This window comes from Scyliorhinus torazame, chromosome 22, assembly GCF_047496885.1.
Source record: "Scyliorhinus torazame isolate Kashiwa2021f chromosome 22, sScyTor2.1, whole genome shotgun sequence".
NCBI classification, from domain to species: domain Eukaryota; kingdom Metazoa; phylum Chordata; class Chondrichthyes; order Carcharhiniformes; family Scyliorhinidae; genus Scyliorhinus; species Scyliorhinus torazame.
Window position 1 is genome coordinate 105,832,783 of NC_092728.1, and position 21,285 is coordinate 105,854,067.

Here is a 21,285-nt window from a genome sequence, read left to right on the forward strand (position 1 = left end):
CAGTTGGACCAACCAGCACACACATAACATCGCAACCAATCATCAGTGAGAGCACACGCACTATAAAACAGGGAACACCACAGTTCCCGCTCATTCTACCAGGAGATAGCTCAGAGCACAGAGCTCACAGCGTGCCACTCAGACATAGACCATGTGCTGAGTGCCTCACTAAGATAGTGCTAGGGCTGGGTCCACAGGTTAGCTGGTGAAGCACGAACCCAAGCCAGCAGTTAGTTGTTACCGTTGTTTAGACAATAAAACAGAGTTGTACCATCTACAGCCGTGTTGTATCATTCGTGCATCGGAACACCCAACACGACACAAAGGTTCAGCAGGTCAAGCAGCAAACTGGAGAGATAAGCAGATTAATGTGACAGCTCAATGACAAAAGGTCATCAATCTGAAAGGTTAACTCTGTTCCTCTCCCCACAGAAGCTGCCTGACATGCTGAGTTTTTCCAGCAATTTCTGTTTCTATTTTATTTTATTCACTGCACCCTGACAGTCAGATTAAATCCAGTACAACAACAGATGATTAGAAGTATTGATGTTTGCAAATAAGCTCAAAGATCTTCTTCATTTGTACCCTTGCTTTACCTTGCTTGCATTGAATTTTCTTCTGAGAGGAATGTTAGTGGTATATAGTATCAACATCAAACACTCCCAGGACAGGTACAGCACGGGGTTAGATACAGAGTAAAGCTCCCTCTACACTGACCCCATCAAACACTCCCAGGACAGGTACAGCACGGGGTTAGATACAGAGTAAAGCTCCCTCTACACTGTCCCCATCAAACACTCCCAGGACAGATACAGCACGGGGTTAGATACAGAGTAAAGCTCCCTCTACACTGTCCCCATCAAACACTCCCAGGACAGGTACAGCACGGGGTTAGATACAGAGTAAAGCTCCCTCTACACTGTCCCCATCAAACACTCCCAGGGCAGGTACAGCACGGGGTTAGATACAGAGTAAAGCTCCCTCTACACTGTCCCCATCAAACACTCCCAGGGCAGGTACAGCACGGGGTTAGATAGAGAGTAAAGCTCCCTCTACACTGTCCCCATCAAACACTCCCAGGGCAGGTACAGCACGGGGTTAGATACAGAGTAACGCTCCCTCTACACTGTCCCCATCAAACACTCCCAGGACAGGTACAGCACGGGGTTAGATACAGAGTAAAGCTCCCTCTACACTGTCCCCATCAAACACTCCCAGGGCAGGTACAGCACGGGGTTAGATACAGAGTAAAGCTCCCTCTACACTGTCCCCATCAAACACTCCCAGGACAGAGTAAAGCTGTGGTTAGCACTGCTGCCTGATGGCGCCAGGGACCCAGGTTCAATTCCGGCCTTGGATCGCTGTTTGCGTGGAGTTTGCACGTTCTCCCCGTGTCTGCATGGTTTTTTTCCGGGTGCTCCGGCTTTCTCCCACAGACCCAATTATGTGCAGGTTTGGTGGAGTTACGAAGTTTCGATTGGGGGAGATGGACCTAGGTAGGGTTCTCCTTCAGAGGGTTGGTGCAGACTCGATAAACAAATAGCCTCCTTCTGCACTGTGGGGATTCAATGGATAAACTTCTCATCAAATAGGGGAGACGAATGCCTGGGGCTGGCTTCTCCGATTCTGAGACTAAGTGCTGATCGAGAAAACGGCCACCGATCCCCTGTCTGGTGGGGGGCTAGCCCCCAGCTCTAGCTGCACACACGGCCACATGGCGCGGGGCGCGCGCAGTCCCAGCCTGCCAAATAGTGACCCCCATTAGCCAGGCTCGCCACCCCAGGACCATTCCCCACCAGTGTCCCCAGCCAAAGTCCCGCCTGCCCGCAGATCAGCCCCCCCCGCCCCCGCCGCGTGACTGGGGCGGCGCTGGACTGTGTCCGCAGCCGCCATGCTGACTTCCCGAAATTAAATACCACACGCGACCGACACCGTCGGGAACTCAGCCCATTGGGGGTGGTGCATCCGGGGGGAGGGCCTCAGGTAACTTCCTGAGGCTGTCCCGATGGCGTGTGACACCGTTTTGGAGGGAGCGGAGCATCGCAAAAGCGGCGCTGCCCCCCCGATTTCAGCCCTGATTGGATTCTCCAGCCAATCGCCGAGCTCGATTTCGGAGTCAGAGACTTGAGAATCCTGCCCCAATGTCTTTTGTAAATAAAATTTTAGAGTGCCCAATTCATTTTTTCCTAATTAAGGGGCAATTTAGCGTGGCCAATCCACCCACCCTGCACATGTTTGGGTTGTGGGGGCGAAACCCACGCAAACACGGGGGGAATGTGCAAACTCCACACGGACAGTGACCTAGAGCCGGGATCGAACCTGGGACCTTGGCGCCGTGAGGCAGCAGTGCTAACCACTGCGCCACCCTGCTGCCCAATCCCTGATGTTTGAGGTTGAACGGTAAGAGGAGTTACGATTGGGTTAAGGACACATTATTGTAATAGTGTAGGAAGTGTTTAACTCTATATCTATCGTGTCATGGACTGGATCTGGCAAAGCCAGAGGATTGATGGAGGGAAAGAACAGTGAAGCATTTTCCTAACCATTGTTGCCAGTAAGGACATTAGTGAGGGAGTGTTGAGGTGCAGTGGGCAGCTCCCTGACTCTGAGTCAGAAGCTCTGATGGCCAGGGAAGATGTCTTCAGAATGTGGCTGTACAGGTTTCATATCCTTCAGTGAGGAGAGATACCTGGTCAGCCCGGTGTCATAATATACACCAGTATATCATGGTGCAGCCACACACACACACACTGACGGACATGCAGTGGGACCAATCAGCATACACAACACCGCAGCCAATCACCAGTGAGAGCACACACACTATAAAGACAGGGGACAGGAGAGTTCCCGCTCATTCTAGTAGCAGCCAGCTCGGAGCACAGAGCTCACAGCCTGCAACACAGACATTCACCATGTGCTGAGTGCATCACCTGGTTAGGACTAGGCAAGGGTCAACAGTTAAAGCTGGTATTGCATTTACCCACAGTTCAAGTATGTTAATATAGTTAACCTTATAATAAAATAGAGTTGCCCCACTTCCAGTGTTGGTGACCTGTTTGTGATCCAGAACACCCAACACATCATGGTACAAGGAGTGGTTGCATACTAGCACTTCTGAGACCCACCTGCAACTAATCAGCATTCTGGCATCCTGAAGTATGGAGAACATCAACCCTCCGCCGCCGCTCCGCATCGCCGGCAATCTCGGGGTCAATTGGAAGATTTTTAAACAGCGCTTCCAGCTCTTCCTCGAAGCCACGGACAGGGAGAACGCCTCGGACACCAGGAAGATTGCTCTGCTCCTCTCCACGGCCGGGCAACACGCCATCCACATCTTCAACTCCCTCACATTCGCAGACGACGAGGACAAGACAAAGTACAAGACGGTTCTCCTCAAATTCAACACCCACTTCAGCATAGAGGTCAATGAAAGCTTCGAAAGATACCTGTTCCAGCAGCGCTTGCAGGGTAAGGACGAGCCTTTCCAATCCTTTTTAACACACCTCCGCATCCTTGCGCAGTCCTGCAGCTACGGGCCCACCTCCGACTCCATGATACGTGACCAGTTCGTATTTGGTGTTCTGTCGGACTCCCTGCGTCAGCAGCTCCTCAAAATTAAGCAACTCACCCTAGCGACTGCCATCGAGACCTGTGTCCTGCATGAAAATGCCACCAGCCGGTACTCCCACCTACAGGCGGCTGAAACGGCGCGGCAAGGTCCCCACGAGGCGGAACGGGTCCAAACAATTGAACACCTCCAAGGCTGCAGCCTGGATGAGGGCGGCCATTTCGCGCGCTTTTCGCAGCCTCTCGCGCTTGTACGCGCCAAACGAGGGGACGGTGACGTGGAGGAACGATGCGCAGGCGCGCACCACGCAGGACCGCACCACGCATGCGCGGTGGCGCAACGAGCGTACTGACGTCACGACGTGCGGCAACAGTGGCTCCGCCCATTTAAAGCGGCAATGTCCTGCAAAATCGCGACAATGCCTACGATGTGGCAGACTTGGCCACTATGCTGCCTGCTGTCGAGCAGCTCAGCCTGCCAATTCGCATCGCTTCAGCCAGCCTCGCAGGAACGTTCGGGCAATTCAACCCACGTTCACCGAGTCCGATTCCGACTTCCCGCAGATCAGTGACACCGAGGACCCGAGGGAGCCTTTTCGAGTCGCTGTTATAACAAAGAACAGGCTGTCCCCGAATCAAAACCACCAGCCGCTGTCGGTGCACAGCATTGATCCAGATGACGAGTGGTGTGCCACCCTGACGGTCAACCGATCCCAGATTCGATTCTGCCTGGACACTGGTGCTTCCACTAATCTCCTAGTGTGGTCAAACTTTCAGACCCTTGGGGTTAAACCAACCATTCTTCTGTCGACCTGCCAACTAGTGGACTACAATGGCAACGTCATTCCTGCTACCGGTTCATGCCAACTCGAAGTGACGCACAATTCGCGAAAAGCCATCCTTCCCTTCGAGATCGTGGGCTCCTCGAAGGACTCTCTGCTAGGCGCACAGGCGTGCAAACTCCTAAACCTTGTTCAACGAGTACACTCTCTCTCTCCAGAGGACACGTCTGCCTTCCAGGATGCGGACTTCAGGGCGCAACTCAATGCCATCATCGACCAGCACCGCGACGTTTTTGAAGGCATGGGCACGCTTCCATACACTTACAAAATCCTGCTCAAACAAGACTGTGGTTCATGCACCTCGCAGAGTCCCAGCACCCCTCAAGGACCGCCTCAAGCAGCAGCTGCAGGACCTCCAGGACCAAGGAGTGCTCTCCAGAGTGACGGAACCAACCGACTGGGTCAGTTCCATGGTGTGCGTAAAGAAGACTTCTGGCGAGCTCCGGATCTGCAGTGACCCAAAGGACCTGAATCGCAACATAATGAGGGAGCATTACCCTATCCCCAAGCGCGAGGAGATCACGTGCGAGATGGCTCGGGCAACATCTTCACCAAACTTGACGCCTCGAAAGGATTCTGGCAAATTCAACTAGACAGGTCCAGCAGAAAGCTGTGTACCTTTAATGCCTCGTTTGACAGATACTGCTACAACAGGATGTCATTAGGGATTATATCGGCATCAGAAGTATTCCACCGGATCATGGAGCAAATGATGGAGGGCATTGAGGGTGTGCGCGTCTATGTTGACGACATCATCATTTGGTCCACCACCCCGCAGGAACATATCAGTCGCCTCCAGCGCGTTTTCAAATGAATACGGGACCAAGGCCTTCGCCTCAACAGAGCCAAATGTTACTTCGGCCAGACGGAACTCAAGTTCCTAGGGGACCACATCTCCCGGTTGGGTATGCGGCCGGATGTGGACAAGGTGGCAGCCATCACGGCCATGCAGAAGCCGACAGACAAGAAGGCGGTCCTCCAATTTTTGGGCATGGTCAACTTCCTGGGGAAGTTCATCCCCAACCTCGCCTCCCATACCACAGCTCTCCGGAACCTGGTCAGGAAGACGACAGACTTCCAATGGCTTCCCGCCCACGAGCGCGAATGGGAGGAGCTTAAGAGCAAGCTTATCACGGCCCCGGTATTGGCATTTTTTGATCCCACGAAGGAAACAAAAATTTCAACGGATGCCAGCGAATCCGGCATTGGGGCGGTGCTCCTGCAACGCGATGAGGCCTCATTATGGGCCCCCGTTGCATATGCGTCATGTGCCATGACCCCCACGGAACAGCGCTAAGCGCAGATCGAAAAGGAGTGCCTGGGCCTGTAGACTGGTGTCGACAAATTTCATGATTACGTGTACGGCCTCCCCCAATTCACTGTCGAGACCGACCATTGCCCGCTGGTCAACATTATACAAAAAGACCTGAATGATCTGACCCCTCGCCTCCAGCGCATTCTGCTTAAACTCCGGCAGTACGATTTCCAGCTGCTATACACCCTGGGCAAGGACCTGATCATAGCCGACGCTCTGTCCAGGGCAGTCAACACCCCGTGTGACCCAGAGGGGTTCGTCTGCCAGGTTGACGCCCATGTGGCTTCACGGCCCCCAATCTGCCGGCCACGGATGAACGGCTTATCCACATTCACCACGAGACTGCGGCTGACCCCCAACTACAGCATGTCATGCGCCACATGACGGATGGGTGGCTCAAGGGCCAATGCCCACAGTTCTACAATATCAGAGACGATCTGGCAGTAGTGAAAAAAATGAAAATCGCTTATTGTCACGAGTAGGCTTCATTGAAGTTACTGTGAAAAGCCCCTAGTCGCCACATTCCGGCGCCTGTTCAGGGAGACTGGTGGTCGATGGTGTCCTCCTGAAGCTGGACCGCATCGTGATCCCGCACAGCATGCGCCAGCTCGTTTTCGAACAGCTACACGAGGGCCATCTTGGCGTGGAGAAGTGCCGACGGAGGGCCCGAGAGGCTGTGTACTGGCCTGGCATCAATGAGGACATCGCCAACACAGCGCTCAACTGCCCCACCTGTCAGCGGTTCCAGCCGGCCCAACCACGTGAGACCCTACAGCCCCATGAGTTGGTCACTTCCCCTTGGTCTAAGGTAGGCGTTGACCTGTTCCATGCGCTCGGCAGGGACTATGTTCTGATTATAGACTATTTTTCGAACTACCCGGAGGTCGTACGCCTGCACGACATCACATCATTGGCTGTCATCCGTGCCTGCAAGGAGACCTTTGCTCGTTACGGCATCCCACTCACTGTGATGTCGGACAATGGCCCCTGCTTCGCGAGCCAGGAATGGTCCAACTTTGCCAGCAGGTACAACTGTGTGCATGTACCATCCAGTCCCCTGCACCCCCGATCCAATGGCAAAGCGGAAAAGGGCGTCCACATCGTCAAACGGCTCCTCTGCAAGGCTGCCGATGCAGGATCCGACTTCTACCTCGCCTTGCTGGCCTATCGTTCGGCCCCACTGTCCACGGGCCTGTCGCCAGCCCAGCTGCTCATGGGTCGCACCCTCAGGACCACGGTGCCGTCCATTCATGTCCCAGACCTCGACCTCGTTCCGGTCCTTCAGCGGATGCAACAGTCTCGTGCGCAACACAAGGCGGCGCATGACGCTCGGGCGACTGATCTCCCTGCTCTGGCGCCTGATGACAACGTCCGCATCCATCTTCCGGAGGGTGGCTGGTCTGCAACTGCTGTGGTTCTTCGGCAGGTGTCTCCCCGCTCGTTCCTGGTTCGTCTGCCAGATGGTTCCATTCGCCGCTGCAATTGGCATGCCCTTCGTCTCGTTCCACGCTCGCTACGTGATCCTCCACCGGTGAAACACCCTCCTGTTGCCCCCAACCTGGACTATGTGGAGATTCCGAATACTCTGTATCCCCCTCACTCTGCCGTGGCCCAGCCCGTTCCTCAGCCGGTGGCTCCTGACCCACCCTTGAGGCGGTCAACCAGAATTCGTCGCCCACCTCAGAGACTTGACTTATGAGTTTTACAATGTTGGTCTCTTTGATCGGTTCTGTTATCCTGTTTCATCGTTCCAGTAGTTTGTATATAATGTTCATTTTGCTGTTGGTGTGACACCCTATTTCTCTGCACCAGGCACCTTCCCGTGTAAACAGATTAGCCTCATGTACATAGTCATGTAAATAACACGCACACACATAGTCAGGTACATTCACTACACGATATTTATTGTCACGCAGGCACATGTTCTTTATATAAAAGGGGGGATGTCATAATATACACCAGTATATCATGGTGCAGACACACACACTGATGGACATGCAGTGGGACCAATCAGCATACACAACACCGCAGCCAATCACCAGTGAGAGCACACGCACTATAAAGACAGGGGACAGGAGAGTTCCCGCTCATTCTAGCAGCAGCCAGCTCGGAGCACAGAGCTCACAGCCTGCAACACAGACATTCACCATGTGCTGAGTGCATCACCTGGTTAGGACTAGGCAAGGGTCAACAGTTAAAATTGGTATTGCATTTACCCACAGTTCAAGTATGTTAATATAGTTAACCTTATAATAAAATAGAGTTGCACCACTTCCAGTGTTGGTGACCTGTTTGTGATCCAGAACACCCAACACATCACCCGGTGGTGGATAGAAGGTTGGAGCTCCGACAATCACCAACCACAGCTCCTGACTGTAACGTGTTTGGAAAAGTGCAGGTTGCCACAGCAACCTGGACTCGGAGTGAAGTGTAACACACCATCACCAGGAACGTCATACAGCTGTTCACTTTTAGGGCAGCATGGTGGCACAGTGGGTAGCACTGCTGCCTCACGGCACCTAGGTCCCAGGTTCGAATCCCGGCCCTGGGTCACTGCCCGTGTGGAGTTTGCACATTCTCCCAGTGTCTGCGTGGGTTTCACTCCCACAACCCAAAGATTGGATTGGCCACGCTAAATTGCCCCTTAATTAGGAAAAAATGAATTGGGTACTCTAAATTTTTTTTTTTTTAAAAGATGTGCTTCACTTTTTGCTGCTGTTTTGTACCTTTTCTCCCGTGAGGGACCCAGATGTTCAGGTAAAGACAATCTTCACTCCCAAAGACAGCATCCTGCGTCAAGGTGGTCTGCAAACATCTGGGTTTGAAATCCTTGGCTTTCAGAATATCTGGTGATGAACACAAGCACCAAGGGTTAATAGAAAGAAAGAAAAACTTGCATTTATGTAGCGCCTTTGACAAGCCCGAGGCAGTCCACAGACAATTATGTACTTTTTAAATTAAATTTAGAGTACCCAATTTTTTTTTTCTCCCAATTAAGGGGCAATTTAGCGTGGCTAATCCACCTACCCTGCACATCTTTGGGTTGTGGGGGTGAAACCCACGCAGACACGGGGAGAATGTGCAAACTCCACATTGACAGTGACCCTGGACCAGGATTCGAACCCGGGTCCTCAGCGCCGCAGTCCCAGTGCTATCCACTGCGCCACATGCCACCTTACAATGATGTACTTTTGAAGTGTTGTCACTGTTACATTTTAGGGTTAATGTGACCCAGTCCAGAACAAACATACGAAGGCTGCGCATACAACAAATTTGATTTGAACAACTCTTTTTTTAGAATAAATTTAGAGTGCCCAATTCTTTCTTTCCAATTAAGGGGTAATTTAGCATGGCCAATCCACCTGGGTTGGGAATAGAGGGATACGGACCCCGGAAGTGCAGAAGATTTTAGTTTAGACAGACAGCATGGTCTGCACAGGCTTGGAGGGCCGAAGGGCCTGTTCCTATGCTGTACCTTTCTTTGTTCTTTGTTCACCTACCCTGCACAGCGTTGGGCTGTGGGGGTAAGACCCACACGGACACGGGGAGAATGTGCAAACTCCACACGGACAGTGACCCGTGGCCAGGATCGAACCCGGCGCCGTGAGGCAGCAGTGCTAACCACCGTGCCATCCTGATTTGAACAAGTCTGACAAAAGGTCATTGACTAGAAACATTAACGCCGTTTCTCTCCTCACAGATGCTGCCTGACCTGCTGAGCATTTCCAGCGATGTCTATTTTTGTTTCAGATTTCCAGCATCTGCAGTATTTTGCCTTTGATTGGTGCAGGTCTGATTGAGTGGGGCGGCGGAGGGGGGGGGGGGGGGGGGGGGGGTCCAGTTATTGTAAGAGCATACTACTCACTTAAATACAATTTAAAGGGTTAAGGTTTGTCTCGTTTGCACTCTTGTGAGGCACCTTGGGACATTCAGCTGCGTGAAAGGCGCTACAGGAATGCAAATAGCTGTAGAATGATTCTGCTATCCAGGCAAGGCCAGGAAATGTCTCGGTTTGATCTGCAGAGGGTTGTTACGACGTGAAATTCCGCAGAAGGGGCAATGGTGGGCGCAGAATCCAGAATGGCTTGCAGCCAGAATGTGGACAACTACAACAACAACTTACAGTTATATAGCACCTTCAACGTAATAAAACCAACTATTGCACAGGTGCAATTATAAAACAACATGAGACACCGGGCTGTGTAACACCGCCCCCCCCCCCCAATCTGCACTCACACTTTCCAGCTGGGATCACTGCCCTGAAATCAGGGGTAACAAACCTGCCTGGTTCGTACACTTCCCAGCCCAGCGGAGATCAACAGTTTGGTAACAGAGTGGGGATCGAGTCTGGGTCCAATCAACGCCGTGAGGCTCGTCAGTGCATTGGGTCAATGTGACAGGAGGAGCTTTGTCCTTTGTCAAGGGAAAGAGAGATCTTGCATTCATATGAAACCTTTCACAAAAAGCTAACAGAATGTCCTAATTCATTGTGAGGGGAATTGGTTACAAATGTACGGAGGTTCTGCTTCAGTTGCACAGGGCCTTGGTGAGACCACATCTGGAGTATTGTGCACAGTATTGGTATCCTTATTTTTTTATGATAAATTTAGAGTACCCAATTCATTTGTTCCAATTAAGGGGCAATTTAGCGTGGCCAATCCACAACCCAAAGATGTGCAGGATAGGTGGATTGGCCACGCTAAATTGCCCCTTTATTGGAAAAAATTAATTGGGTACTCTAAATTTATTAAAAAAGAAATAAATAAATAAAAATGAGCGTCACCCATTTATGACAGATGAGAATTTCTTTCTCAGAGGGTCGGGTTTCTCTGGAACTCTCTTCCTCAGAAGGCAGTGAAAGCAGAATCATTGAATATTTGTAAGGCAGAGCTGCATAGATTCCTGATTAACGAGGGGGTGAAAGATTATCGGGGGGTAGGTGGGGTTGAGGCCACAATCAGATCAGACATGAGCTTATTGAATGGCGGAGCAGACTCGAGGGGCCGAATGGCCTCCTCCTGCTCCTAATTCGTATGTTCGTCTGACCTAGGGCAGCACGGTGGCGCAGTGGGTTAGCGCTGCTGCCTCGCGGCGCCGAGGTCCCAGGTTCGATCCCGGCTCTGGGTCACTGTCCGTGTGGAGTTTGCACATTCTCCCTGTGTTTGCGTGGGTCTCACCCCCACAACCCAAACATGTGCAGGTGGATTGAACACGCTAAATTGCTCCTAAATTGGAAAAAGAAATGAATTGGATACTCTAAATTAATTTTTTTAAATGTTTGTCTGACTTCAAGATGTCCCAACGCACTTTACAGCCATGAGTACAGCCACCCTACAGCCATATATTGATGAGTTTTTGAACTGTAGTCCCTGTTGGAAGGTGGGTAAAAATGGATAACTAGTGGCTGGGACAACACCACAGTTTCTCTGCTCTTTCGCTAAATTATGACTGGGGCATCTTCTATACCCACCTGAGGGGGCAGATGGCATCTTGGTTCAACATCTCGTCTAATCCAAAGGCACCTTTGACAATGCTGCACTCTCCCCAGCAGGAGAGTCAGCCAGGATTTTGTCTGACGTCTGGAGTGTGGATTTAGCTGGATTCTGAGCTGAGGTCACTGGGGTGGGAATTGAACAGGCAATCGCCTGAGTCAAAGGTGAAAGTTCAACCGACTGAGTTACAAACCCACTAGCTGAGTTGAAGAGTGTTCGGGATAACTCTGATTTTCCCGTTTCCCTGACGCCCTACTCAGTACCTCTCTAATCTCCTGCGATTGGCTACTTCAGAGGACAGGCTGCGGTGTTCTCTGTCCATTTTTAATTGAAGACAAAAGCAAATAAGGAAAAGGCAAAGGGAATGAGTTACCGGACCATCCAGGATGGGGTCCCGCTTTCTCAAATCGTTTCGGAGTTGCAGCAAATGGAATCCCTTTGAAAATATCCACCGAGGCGAAAAACCCATCCCGTTTATTGGTTCCTTCCACACGACCACCTTCAGTTTTCACCACACCCAGCTACAGGGAAGAAGAGACAGAGGATCAGAGATGGAGCAAAGAATAAAGAACAATACAGCACAGGAACAGGCCCCGCGACCCTCCAAGCCTGCACCAATCTTTTTTTTTTTAAATATGTTTTATTGAAATTTTTTTCCCAAACAACAGTTTTTCCCCTCTTACAAAGCAAACGCAACAATAACAATACAGAAATTTTTAACAATACACAAGGAACAAAACCCCTTTATCTTTGACCTAAACTAAACTAACCCCCCTCCCCCCTGGGTTGCTGCTGCTGGTCATCTGTCTTCCCTCTAACGTTCCCCTAGGTAGTCGAGAAATGGCTGCCACCGCCTGGTGAACCCTTGAGCCGATCCTCTCAGGGCAAACTTTATCTGCTCCAGTTTAATGAACCCCGCCATATCATTTACCCAGGCCTCCAGTCCGGGGGGTTTCGCCTCCTTCCACATGAGTAGGATCCTGCGCCGGGCTACTAGAGACGCAAAGGCCACAACGTCGGCCTCTTTCGCCTCCTGCACTCCCGGCTCTTCCGCAACTCCAAATAGAGCTAACCCCCCAGCCTGGTTTGACCCGGGCCTTCACCACCCGCGGAATCACTCCCGTCACTCCCTTCCAATACCCTTCCAGTGCCGGGCACGCCCAAAACATATGTGCGTGGTTTGCCGGGCTCCCGCCACACCTCCCACATTTGTCCTCCACTCCAAAGAACCTGCTCAATCTTGCTCCCGTTATGTGTGCTCTATGTAGCACCTTAAATTGAATCAGGCTAAGCCTGGCGCATGAGGAAGAGGAATTTACCCTGCTTAGGGCCTCAGCCCACATACCCTCCTCTATCTCCTCCCCTAGTTCTTCTTCCCACTTTCCTTTTATTCGCCCACCGACTCCTCCCCCTCTTCCCTCATCTCTCGGTAAATCTCTGACACCTTGCCCTCTCCGACCCACACCCCTGAAAGCACCCTGTCTTGTATCCCCTGTGTCGGGAGCAACAGAAATTCCCTCACCTGTTGTCTAGTAAACGCCCTCACCTGCATATATCTCAAGAAATTTCCCCGGGGCAACTTATACTTTTCCTCCAATGCTCCCAAGCTCGCAAAAGTCCCATCTATAAATAAATCTCCCACCCTCCTAATTCCCAACTGGTACCAGCTCTGAAATCCTCCATCCATTCTTCCTGGGGTGAACCTATGGTTGTTCCTGATTGGGGACCCCACCAGGGCTCCCCGCACCCCTCTCTGTCGCCTCCACTGTCCCCAGATATTCAATGTTGCCGCCACCACCGGGTTCGTGGTAAACTTTTTAGGTGAGATCGGTAGCGGCGCCGTCACCAGCGCCTCTAAACTCGTCCCTTTACAGGACTTTCTCTCCAGTCTTTTCCACGCCGCTCCCTCACCCTCCATCATCCATTTACGTATCATTGCCACATTGGCGGCCCAATAGTAATCGCCCAAGTTCGGTAGTGCCAATCCTCCTCTGTCCCTACTACGCTGAAGGAACCCCCTCCTTACTCTCGGAACTTTCCCTGCCCACACGAAGCTCGTGATGCTCCTGTCTATTTTATTAAAAAAGGTCTTGGTGATTAGTATAGGGAGACATTGAAATACAAATAAGAACCTCGGGAGGACCATCATCTTAATTGCTTGCACCCTGCCCGCCAGCGATAGAGGCTGCATGTCCCACCTCTTGAAGTCCTCCTCCATTTGTTCTACCAACTGTGTCAGATTAAGTCTGTGCAAGGTTCCCCAGCTCCTAGCGATCTGAATCCCCAGGTATCGGAAGTTTCTTTCCACTTTCCTTAGAGGCAAGCCTTCTATCTCTCTACTCTGGTCCCCTGGATGTATCACAAATAATTCACTCTTCCCCATGTTTAGCCTATACCCCGAGAAATCCCCGAACCCCCTCAAAATTCGCATAACCTCTATCATCCCCCCCCGCTGGGTCCGACACGTATAACAATAGGTCATCCGCGTATAACGAGACTCGGTGTTCTTCTCCCCCTCTAATCACCCCTCTCCATTTCCTGGAGTCTCTCAATGCCATGGCCAGAGGTTCAATTGCCAACGCGAACAACAGTGGAGACAGCGGGCATCCCTGTCTTGTTCCCCTATATAGTCGGAAATACTCCGATCTATGTCGACCTGTAACTACGCTTGCTGTTGGAGCCCCATAAAGAAGTCTAACCCAGCTAATAAACCCGTTCCCAAACCCAAACCTCCTTAACACTTCCCATAAATACTCCCACTCCACCCTATCAAATGCCTTCTCTGCGTCCATTGCCGCCACTATCTCTGCCTCCCCCTCCACTGGGGGCATCATTATCACCCCTAATAGTCGTCGCACGTTAACATTCAGTTGTCTCCCTTTTACGAACCCTGTCTGGTCTTCGTGCACCACCCCCGGGACACAGTCCTCTATCCTCGATGCCAGTACCTTTGCCAACAATTTGGCATCCACGTTCAATAATGAAATGGGTCTATAGGACCCGCACTGCAACGGATCTTTATCATTCTTCAAAATTAACGATATCGTCGCCTCCGACATCGTCGGGGGTAGAGTCCCCCCTTTCCTGGCCTCATTGAACGTCCTCACCATCAACGGGGCCAAACAAGTCCACATATTTTCTGTAATACTCCACCGGGAACCCGTCTGGTCCTGGGGCCTTCCCTGCTTGCATGCTTCCCAGTCCCTTAATAACCTCGTCCACCCCAATCGGTGCCCCCAGGCCTTCCACCCCCCGCTCCTCCACTTTCGGGAACCTCAATTGGTCCAGGAACTGCCGCATCCCCTCCTCTCCCTCTGGGGGTTGAGACCTATACAGTTCCTCATAGAAGATCTTGAACACCTCATTTATCTTTCCTGCCCTTCGCACCGTGTCTCCCCTTTCGTCTCTAATTCCTCCTATCTCCCTCGCTGCTGCCCTCTTTCGCAATTGATGAGCCAACAGGCGACTAGCCTTTTCCCCATATTCATACCACCTCCCCTGTGCCTTCCTCCACAGTACCTCCGCCTTTCTGGTGGTCAGAAGGTCAAATTCCGTCTGGAGTCGTCTCCTCTCCCTGTACAATTCCTCCTCCGGGGTCTCTGCTAATTCCCCATCCACCCTTAAAATCTCCCCCAGTAATCTTTCCCTTTCCTTGGCCTCTGTTTTCCTTTTGTGGGCCCCAATGGAGATCAGCTCTCCTCTGACCACCGCTTTTAGTGCTTCCCATACCACTCCCACAGGGACCTCGCCGTCGTCATTGACCTCCAGGTATCTCTCAATACACCCCCGCACTCTTGCACACACTCCCTCATCCGCCATCAGTCCCACATCTAATCGCCAGAGTGTTCTCTGCTCCCTTTCCTCTCCTAATTCCAGGTCCACCCAATGTGGGGCATGATCCGAAACCGCTATGGCTGAGTACTCAGCTTCTTCCACCCTAGAGATCAACGACCTTCCCAAAACAAAAAAATCTATCCGGGAGTACACTTTATGGACATGGGAGAAGAAGGAAAACTCCCTAGCCCTAGGTCTAAGAAATCGCCATGGATCCACTCCCCCCATTTGGTCCATAAACCCCTTAAGTACCTTGGCCGCTGCCGGCCTTCTTCCGGTCCTTGAGCTGGATCTATCTAGCCCCGGGTCCAGCACCGTATTAAAGTCCCCTCCTAAAATAAAGTTTCCTACCTCCAGGTCCGGTATACGCCCCAGCATCCGTCTCATAAATCCCGCATCGTCCCAGTTTGGGGCATACACATTAACCAACACGACCTCCATTCCCTCCAGCCTGCCACTCACCATTACATATCTACCTCCGCTATCTGCTACGATGTTCTTTGCTTCAAATGCTACCCGTTTCCCCACCAAAATGGCCACCCCTCTATTCTTTGCGTCCAGTCCTGAGTGGAACACCTGTTCCACCCATCCTTTCCTTAGCCTAACTTGGTCCGCCACTTTTAGGTGCGTCTCTTGGAGCATAACCACGTCTGCCCTTAGTCCTTTCAAATGCGCGAGCACTCGGGCCCTTTTTATCGGTCCGTTCAGGCCTCTCACGTTCCACGTGATCAGCCTCACTAGGGGGCTACCTGCCCCCCTCCCGTGTCGACTAGCCATTACCTTCTCTAGGCCAGTCCCATATCCCGCCTCCGCGCTCCCGCTCGCTCCCCCAGCGTCGCATACCATCCCCGCCCACCCACTCTTTAGCCATTTCCTTTTGGATTTCCGCAGCAGCAACCCAGTTGTCCCCCCCCCCCCCCCGCCCCCCTCCCTCCCCCCCTCCCTGCCTGCACCAATCATGACGCCCGTCTTACCTAAAACCTTTTACACTTCCGTGGTCCGTATACCTCTATTCCCATCCTATTCATGTATTTGTCAAGATACCCCTTAAACTTCACTATCTGCTTCCACCACCTTCTCCAGCAGCGAGTTCCAGGCACTCACTGCCCTCTGTGTAAAAATACTTGCCTCGCACATCTCCTCGAAACTTCGCCCCTCGCACCTTAAACCTATGTTCCCTAGTAATTGAAAATGAAAATCGCTTATTGTCACAAGTAGGCTTTAAATGAAGTTACTGTGAAAAGCCCCTAGTCGCCACATTCCGGCGCCTGTTCAGGGAGGCTGTTCCGGGAATCGAACCGTGCTGCTGGCCTGCCTGGGTCTGCTTTCAAAGCATCGATTTAGCCCTGTGCTAAACAGCCCCTGAAAAAAACACAGCTCGTCTTGGATTTGAACCCGGGACCTCTCGCATTTTATCGCAAATGGAAGCTTCCTAAGCGAGAATCATACCCCTAGACCAACGAGGCAACCGATGTAATTGAGACAGATAATCAGTGAAGGGAGAGACTCAGGAGCAAAAGAAAAATCAAAAATGTTGAGAAAATAAACAGGAAGGTACAGCGCGGAGTTAGATACAGAGTAAAGCTCCCTCTACACTGTCCCCATCAAACATTCCCAGGACAGGGACAGCACGGGGTTAGATACAGAGTAAAGCTCCCTCTACACTGTCCCCATAAAACACTCCCAGGACAGGAACAGCACGGGATTAGATACAGTGTAAAGCCCCCTCTACACTGTCCCCATAAAACACTCCAGGACAGGTACAGCACGGGGTTAGATACAGAGTAAAGCTCCCTCCACACTATCCCCATCAAACATTCCCAGGACAGGGACAGCACGGGGTTAGATACAGAGTAAAGCTCACTCTACACTGTCCCCATCAAACACTCCCAGGACAGGGACAGCACGGGATTAGATACAGAGTAAAGCTCCCTCTACACTGTCCCCATCAAACACTCCCAGGGCAGGTACAGCACGGGGTTAGATACAGAGTAAAGCTCCCTCTACACTGTCCCCATCAAACACTCCCAGGGCAGGTACAGCACGGGGTTAGGTACAGAGTAAAGCTCCCTTGACACTGTCCCCATCAAACACTCCCAGGACAGGTACAGCACTGGGTTAGATACAGAGTAAAGCTCCCTCTACACTGTCCCCATCAAACACTCCCAGGACAGGTACAGCACGGGGTTAGATACAGAGCAAAGCTCCTTCTACACTGTCCCCATCAAACACTCCCAGGACAAGTACAGCACGGGGTTAGATACAGAGTAAAGCTCCCGCTACACTGTCCCCATCAAACACTCCCAGGACAGGTACAGCACGGGGTTAGATACAGAGTAAAGCTCCCTCTACACTGTCCCCATCAAACACTCCCAGGACAGGTGCAGCACGGGGTTAGATACAGAGTAAAGCTAACTCTACACTGTCCCCATCAAACACTCCCAGGACAGGTACAGCATGGTGTTAGATACAGAATAAAGCTCCCTCTACACTGTCCCCATCAAACACTCCCAGGACAGGTACAGCACGGGGTTAGATACAGGGTACAGCCACCTCTACACTGTCCCCATCAAACACTCCCAGGACAGGTACAACACGGGCTTAGATACAGAGTAAAGCTCCCTCTACACTGTCCCCATCAAACACTCCCAGGACAGGTACAGCACGGGGTTAGATACAGAGTAAAGCTCCCTCTACACTGTCCCCATCAAACACTCCCAGGACAGGTGCAGCATGACAATAGAATAATAGAATGATTAGGACACAGATGGAGATATTTTGGCCTGTCGTATGTGTTAAGGCCCTTTGCACAAATAACTCATCTAACAGCATTCCCCTGCTGTCTCCCCACAGCCCTGCACGTCTTTTTATTTTCCGATAATCATCTAATTCCCTTTTGAAAGCCTTGATTCACTCTGCGTCCATCACACAGTCAGGCAGTGCATTCCAGATCCCAACCATTCGCGCTGTAAACAAAGCCTTTTCTCATGTCACCATTGCTCCTTCTGCTAAATAACTTCAATCTGTGCCCTCTGATTCTGGATTCTTCCACAATTTCTCCCTATCTGCCCCGTCCAGACCTCTCATGATGTTGAAGACCTCTATCAAACCTCCTTTTAACTTTCTCTTCTCCAAGGAAAACACTCTCAAATTTGCCAATCTATCTACCCAACTAACGTTCCCTAGAACCATTCTCGTGATGCACAATGCAGCTCCCTCCAATAGGCATGTTTAAACACACTAGATTAGCTCCCTACAGTAGCAATGTGGTGGGGATTTCCCAGCTGTTCCTGTGGCTGAGTGACAAGTCGTTTTATGTGCCCATAACCTGCATGGATTTATTTTATTAAAAATTTAGGGTACCCAATTCATTTTTTTTCCAATTAAGGAGCAATTTAGCATGGCCAATCCACCTAACCTGCACATCTTTGGGTTGTGGGGGTGGAACCCACGCAGACACGGGAAAATGTGCAATTTCCACACGGACAGTGACCCAGGGCCGGGATTCGAACCTGGGTCCTCAGCGCCGCAGTCCCAGTGCTAACCACTGCGCCACATGCCACCCTCGCCTGCATGGATTTATAATCAGACTGAACTGCCCCAATCCTGTTACAGGAAGCATTTCCACCTACCGCAGGACTTTCCCCCATCTATGAGTTGAAACTAAAGTAATCTTGTGGAAAGGACGAGGCACCAGCCGACTTCACCCCCAAACCACCGATTAGCGGGCAGCGCGCTGTGTCTCACCGTGACTCTAGCTGCAACATTGAGGAGGCAACCATTTAGCACAAAGCACAGAAACTGCCAGCGAGCCATTTTTCAGAGATCCTTACTCAGGATCTGAGCTCCTCACATATATATCCATCACTTACAGCTCAACGTCGCCAAGGTTGGTCTGTTTACTCTAGTAGACAAGCATATCTTAATGACTTATTTAATGTGGGTAGACATTTGCTTCACTAAAGGCAAGCCTGGCTTTCAAGGTCAGCTTAACAACACATGGCAAACGCACAGATGTTCAGCAAGCTGCTTAAGGCAGGAATGTGGTGATTTTCTGCAGGGGCGTGCGAGGCAGTTAATAGAATCACACCCAGAAACACAGAGAGCTGTTACCGTAAAGAAGGAAGCTAATCGGCCGATCATGTCTTTATTAAAATAGAAGATGGTGACAATGGCCCAGTTGAAAATGTGAGTGTTGAGCACCTGAGCAGTATAGTGATAGATGCCTCGTGGCGTCGAGGTCCCTGGTTCGATCCTGGCTCTGGGTCACTGTTCGTGTGGAGTTTGCACATTCATAGAATTTCACAGAATTTATAGTGCAGAAGGAGGCCATTCGGCCCATCGAGTCTGCACCGGCTCTTGGAAAGAGCACCCGACCCAAGGTCAACACCTCCACCCTATCCCCATAACTCAGTAACCCCACCCAACACTGAGGGCAATTTTGGACACTAAGGGCAATCTAGCATGGCCAATCCACCTAACCTGCACATCTTTGGACTGTGGGAGGAAACCGGAGCACCCGGAGGAAACCCACGCACACACGGGGTGGACGTGCAGACTCCGCACTGACAGTGACCCAAGCCGGAATCGAACTTGGGACCCTGGAGCTGTGAAGTAATTGTGCTATCCACAATGCTACCGTGCTGCCCTAAGTTTTATAAGTCTTCCCGAGTTTGCGTGAGTTTCGTCCCCACAATCCAAAAGATGTGCAGGGTGGGTGGATTGGCCATGCTAAATTGCCCCTCAATTGGAAAAAAAATGAATTGGGTACTCTAAATTTTTTATTTTTTTAAAGTATAGTGATAGATAAAGAAGAGGTGCTAAAAAGGCTGGCAGCACTCCAGGTAGAGAAGTCGCCAGGCCCAGATGGGATGCATCCTAGATTGCTGAGAGAGGTCAGGGTGAAAATTGCCGAGCCGTTGACAGAAATTTTCCAGGCCCATAGGATTAGTCCCGGGGGACTGGAGGATTGTAAATGTGACGCTGTTGTTTAAGAAAGGATAACGCAGGAAACTACAGACCTGTCAGCTTGACATCAATAGTGGGAAAACTGATGGAGGTCATAATACGGGATGAGATAAACATGCACCAAAAATAAGTTAATACTAGACAGTCAACATGGCTTTGGCAGGGCAGGTCATGTCTGACTAATTCAACTGAGTTGTTTGTCGAGGTGACACCGGCAGTGGGTGAAGGTAGTGCCGTGAATATTATATATTTGTACTTTCAGAAAGCATTTGATACGGTGCCACTGGGCAGGTTGGACAGCGAATTAGAAATTTTGGGATTGGAGGGTCCTTGGCAGCATGGATTAGAAGTTGGCTAAGAGATAGAATACAGAGGGTAGGTATAGATGGCCATTTCTCAGACTGGAGATGAGTTGAAAGTGGTGTTCCCCAGGGCTCAGTGTTGAGACACTTGCTTTTTCTGATTTATATCAATGATTTAGAGGTGGGTGTTGAGGGCAAAATCTCTAAATTTGCAGATGATACTAGGCTAGGGAGAATAGTGAATTGTGAGGATGATGCTGAGCGACTTCAGAGGGACTTTGACAAGTTGGCCAATGGGCAGGCACCTGGCAGATGAACCTCAATGCAGTGAAATGTGAGGTAATGGATTTTGGGAGAAGAAACATGGGGAGGCAATACAGGCTCATGGTACAACCTTGAGGGGAGCACAGGAGGAGACGGACCTCGGGGTTCAAGTGCATCATTCTCTGAAGGTGGCCAGGCAAGTTGAAACAGTTGTTAAGAATGTTTATAGGATCCTTAGGTTTATAAATAGAGGTGTAGAATATAAAAGCAAGGAAGTGATGCTACACATCTACAAATCATTGGTCAGACCATATTTGGAGTATTGTGCTCAGTTCTGGGCACCTTATTTAAGGAAGTATGTTAAAGCCCTGGAGAGAGTGCAGAGGAGATTTACTAGAATGGTACCAGGAATTAATAATTTTAGATACAAGGAAAGATTAGGGAAATTGATCTTATTCTCTTTGGAGCAGAGAAGATTAAGAGGTGACCTTATTGAGGTGTTCAAAATTCTGCACAATTTTGACAGGGTAAAGAAGGATATTCAGATTCCATCAGTTGGATGTCAATGACGAGGGAGGTCACAATTTCAAGATGGCCGGCAAGAGAGCTCGGAGTGAGATGAGGAGAAACTTTTTTACCCAGAGAGTTGTTGGGGTTTGGAATGTGCTGCCTGGGAGAGTGGTGGAGGTGGATTCCATAGG

The 21,285-nt window shown here is 50.8% G+C and overlaps 1 protein-coding gene across 1 annotated transcript in view; it reads right to left on the minus strand.

Moving 5' to 3' along the window:
• LOC140399324 (bile salt-activated lipase-like) overlaps positions 1-18,913 on the minus strand; it is a 50,322-nt gene extending 31,409 nt beyond the window's left edge. Inside the window, exons 1-3 of the mRNA XM_072488848.1 lie at positions 18,798-18,913; positions 11,590-11,737; positions 8,451-8,570 (exon numbers count right to left, since the gene is read on the minus strand). Coding sequence (XP_072344949.1) covers positions 8,451-8,570; positions 11,590-11,737; positions 18,798-18,866 — 337 coding nt within the window. The 5' untranslated portion in view covers positions 18,867-18,913. The remainder of the gene's footprint in view (positions 1-8,450; positions 8,571-11,589; positions 11,738-18,797) is intronic.
• Between the last annotated feature and the right edge of the window lie 2,372 nt (positions 18,914-21,285).